This window comes from Nicotiana tabacum, chromosome 23, assembly GCF_000715075.1.
Source record: "Nicotiana tabacum cultivar K326 chromosome 23, ASM71507v2, whole genome shotgun sequence".
Lineage (NCBI taxonomy): Eukaryota > Viridiplantae > Streptophyta > Magnoliopsida > Solanales > Solanaceae > Nicotiana > Nicotiana tabacum.
This window is the reverse complement of record NC_134102.1, coordinates 64,213,412-64,218,220: the sequence shown is the minus strand read 5'-3', so window position 1 is coordinate 64,218,220 and position 4,809 is coordinate 64,213,412. Positions and strand designations below refer to the sequence as shown.

Below are 4,809 nucleotides of genomic sequence, written 5' to 3'. Positions count from 1 at the left end.
TTTTTTGATGTGGTTTGGTATTGGAAAATAAAACATGACCATAATTGGTTTGGTTTGGTTTTAACTAAAAAAAGTCAAACCAACCCGATAGTACATTTATATAATTTTAAAAAATATTTTATACATATAAATATTTATTGTAATGTAATTTATAAATATTTCTTAAACTTTTTCACAATTTTATCTTTTATCGTATTATTTCAAGTTTACACTTAACATTCTTGAATGGTAAATAAATTTTATAGCCAATAAATGTAGTAACTCAAACAAAGTTCAAATCAATACTTATGCTAACAAAAGAAATTTAATTCAATACTAGGAATGACGATAGTGTTGGATAATTATTTTAGTTTTACATTAGTTTATAATGAAAATACATAACTTAGTTTATCTTTTTCTTTAGTGCTTAGTTACGTAATTAATATTAGTACTTATTAGCTATACTTATTTTAGCATAACCCATATAGTATTTTTAGATTATGTTAATTTTCATTATGGCTTATTAATTAGCAATATTTATTTTATGTAATTTTATTATTTTATCTTTGTTATTGAATATTTTAGTATAATGCTATGACTTATCTCATATTGTTTTATTAGTTTCTTGGAAAACACATTATATAGTTGTATTTTACTAGGACTTAAGAAATATTTGGAACACAAGTTACATATTTTATGCTATGAAGACTTTACAGGAAAAAAAATCTGAAAACCGGAAAAATCCGAGAAAAACCGAGATTGAAAAATCCGACTTTGTTGGTTTGGTTTGGTTTATAAATTTAAAAACCCGACACCATTGGTTTGGTTTGATAATTGAAAAATCCGAACCAAACCTACACGTACACCCCTAATACAAAGGGTTGATTTCATATCAAGAAACTTCTTAGTTGATTGAACATTAAGGATCAAGCTTATTCAACGGATTAGCGAAGCTTTTCTAAATTACATCCTTTAGCTATAAATACATCCCTTAAGATATATCCATAATATCTCACTGGAGCCATTGCTTAAATGATTCTTCCTTTTAACTAAACTCATTGATATTCCAATGTCGTCCTCCAGCTACCTGCATCTCTTTCAGTTCTGTTTCTTTCTCATCATATCAACTTGTCTAGCTCAAACCACTTTTCATCCTAAAACTTTATTCCTTGCAGTTAAGAAAGACCCTTCCACTCTAGAATACATCACTGAAGTTCACCAAAGAACACCTCTTGTCCCCCTTAAACTAGCCGTCCATCTTGGTGGCGAAAGCCTATGGGTGGATTGTGAACAAGGCTACAAAAGCTCTACGTACAAGCCAGCTCGTTGCAATTCAAGGCAATGTAATCTAGCTAGGTCAACCGCATGTGGATATTGTTTCGAAAATACTACACGGCCAGGTTGCAACAACGCCGCATGCTATAACCTTGTTGTAAATCCATCTATGGATGCTATGTCGTCCACTAGCGGTGAAATTGCCGAGGATGTTTTGTCCATACAATCCATTAGTGGATCCATTCCAGGCCCTGTTGCAACTGTGCCAAGGTTTATCTTCAGCTGTTCGACTACCAATTTAACCCAAAATCTTGGTAAAGATGTGAAGGGAATGGTTGGTTTCGGGCAGCAGAGTCCGGTATCATTTGCTACTCAATTTGCATCAGCTTTTAGATTCAGCAGAAAGTTTGCCATTTGCTTGAGTTCTTCAACCGAACGAAATGGTGTAATTTTCATTGGACATAGCCCTTATTACTTCAGCCTTGCCTTTGACGCATCACAAGATCTTATCTATACACCTATGATTACCCTCCCACATTATATTACCATTACCTACCCACATTATACACGCATCAATCGGGCCTCATCAGAGTATTATATTCAAGTTTCTTCCATAAGAATTAATGGAAAAACATTGCCCCTAAATAAAACATTGCTCTCATTGGATGAAAATGATGAAGAAGGTGGGACGAAAATCAGCACTGCCGTTCCTTACACTGTATTGGAGGCTTCTGTTTATAGTGCTGTAAGTAAAGCTTTCGTTAACGAGATGCCAGAAGAGGTGAAGACAGTCTCCTCAGTGCAACCCTTTAAAACTTGTTTTGACTCGACATATATTGGTATGTCACGGTTAGGTTACAATGCTCCAGAAATTAATCTCGTCTTGCACAAGCCAAATGTGTATTGGACAATTACTGGAGCAAATTCGTTGGTTAAAGTTACCGAGAAAGTAATATGCTTAGCGTTTGTTGAACGAGACGAAGCATTGGGACAAGCAATTGTCATTGGTGGATATCAAATGCAGGACAACCTCGTGGAATTTGATCTTTCTAGAGGAAGAATTGGTTTCAGTAATTCTCTCTTTTTCCGTCAAACTATGTGCTCTAATCATAACTATGCGTAGAGAATCGTCATTTGCCCTTCTCAATCACTTAATGGTGGAACAGGCTTACTGACTAAGGAAAGGGTCATTTTATCTTTCTTATTCAATAATCTTCATACCTACTTTGATGATCTTACACATCACGATTTAGTGCAATCTTCAGAAGAGATGAAGTTGCTTTTTCAATAAGGTAATATTATCATATAGCTTTGTGCCATGTGAAGTTGATTAACATCTCCGCATTCTTATAAAAAAAATTGTATTCAATTTAATTATTACAACTAAAAAGGAGCAACTTCTCAATATGATAATGCAATGAGTACAATGTTCTTCGATGCAGCGAATTTTGCGTTTTATTTATTTATTTATTTTATTTTGCATTTTGATAGCGTTTCTAATTTTATATAACGTCTAATTTTATACCGTTATAATAAAAATTTAGATCTGAATTTTTGTCATCAAGCTTCATTCTCGATCTCATGCTTTACAATATATGTTAGCAGGAGACTTGCTTCCGGAAATTAAGCTCTTTCTGATGACCACCACCAGGGGCATAAATTACACTTATATATAAGGTCTGCATTGTTTTTTATGTATATATAGTGATACGTTAAATCCCTATGACACAACTCAAGAGCTCTCCGTGTTGTTAATTTTTTATATACAATGTCTAAATTTTTACTTATGTACATGTAGATGTTTAATTCCCTTAACAATCCGTTTGCTCTTCGTGTGGTAATTTTTTTATATTGTGAATCCCTTAAGTGAAAATTTTGGCATCACCACTACCCCAAACCCCATCTCTCTTATGTCACTATTACTTAAGGTTCACTCAGACACAAGAAGGGGTATTGAATTATGTCTTACGCGGTTTTCGTGATCTCAATGAACCTGGTTATTTGAACTAAGTAAACAGACAAAAAGTGAAATTCAAGTGCGAAAATTAAATAACTCAGTAATTTTTACGTGAAAAACCTCCTTACTCGAGGGAGTAAAAACTAGTTTGTCTCAAAACTTCACTAACTTCAATGAGCAATTTTAGGTTATAGCTATAGCCTAGTTGCAATTACTATGGGAGCATCGATTGTCTTTGCATTGTCCATCTCAAATCTCTTTGATCAACTCCTTGATGTACTTCTATTGATGTATCATTGTTCCTTTTACAGTCTGCTTAACTTGTAGTCCAAGGATAAAATTCAATTCTCTAATCATACTCATCTCAAATTCACTCCTCATGAGTTTAGCAAACTCATTGCACAAAGATTCATTTGTAGCCCCAAAGATGATATCATCAACATAAAAATAATCAACAAGTTCTTGCCGCATTCAACAAAAAATAGAGTGTTGTCAATTTTACCGTGTGAGAACCCATTCTCCAGGAGAAATTTTGATGACCTTTTATACCATGTTCTTGGCGCTTGCTTTAAGCCATGTAGTACTTTGTCCAATTTGAACACATGATCTCGAAACTTGTGACTCTCAAATCTTGGAGGCTGACACACAAACACTTCCTCTTTCAAATACCTATTCAGAAAGCACTTTCCATATCTATTTGATACAACTTGAAACCTATGTAGGATGCAAATGCAATGAGCATTCAAATTCTCTCCATTCTAGGAACTGGAGCAAATGTCTCATCATAGTCGATGCCTTCTTCTTGATTGTATCCCTGCACAACCAGCTTTGGCTTGTTTCTAGTGATATTGCCTTGTTTCTCTAGCTTGTTTCTGAAAACCCATCTAGTCCAATGAGTGTCCTATCATCTGGTCTAGGAACCATGTTTCGTACTTTATTTCTTTCAAATTGGTTAAGTTCCCCTTGCATAACCACTATCCAGTCAGCATCTTCAAGTGCCTCTTTTATATTCTTTGGCTCAATCATAGATTTTTAGGCTATGAATGTAATCATATTTCTGAACTTTGATCTTTTCACTATTCCAGAGTCAACAAGTATGAGAACATTTATGAGTGGATAAGAGCTCTGGTGCTTCCAAGCTCTTACTTGAGAATTGTCACGTCCCAAAACTCGCATGTCGTAATGGCGCCTATCGCAATACAAGGCAATACGACATTCACAATAAACCCACGCATTTTAAGTTCGGAAAGACAGTAATATAAGTTCGAAAGAAAAATATCATAAATGATGAATGAAAACATCGCAACTCAATACAGAATTTTTAAAAATTTGGGTGTCACTGAATATATGAGCATCTATACAATAACACGATCTGACAACTGAAACACTATCTAGGAAGGTAGAACAGTATAAACAAAACTAAAAGATAAATGAGGAGAGTCAAGGTCTGCGGACGCCAAGGCAACTACCTTGATAATCTCTGAACTGATAAAGCTCTAGAAATCAGCAACCACCGTGCCCGAAAATACCTGAATCTGCACACGAAGTGCAGAGTGTAGTACAAGTACAATCAACTCAATAAGTAACAAGCCTAACCT

The 4,809-nt window shown here is 34.6% G+C and overlaps 1 protein-coding gene across 1 annotated transcript; it reads left to right on the top strand.

The window, feature by feature from the left end:
- Positions 1-927: 927 nt before the first annotated feature.
- On the top strand, positions 928-2,985 carry LOC107797908 (putative aspartic proteinase GIP2). Its single transcript, XM_016620823.2, has 2 exons — positions 928-2,546; positions 2,860-2,985. Exon 1 carries the CDS (start codon positions 1,049-1,051, stop codon positions 2,375-2,377), a length of 1,329 nt encoding a protein of 442 aa, XP_016476309.2. The 5' UTR covers positions 928-1,048; the 3' UTR covers positions 2,378-2,546; positions 2,860-2,985.
- The last annotated feature ends 1,824 nt before the right edge of the window (positions 2,986-4,809 follow it).

Excerpts from the sequence above, each read along its gene's own strand:
- LOC107797908 (XM_016620823.2), top strand. The coding sequence starts at position 1,049 with ATGTCGTCCTCCAGCTACCTGCATCTCTTTCAGTTCTGTTTCTTTCTC.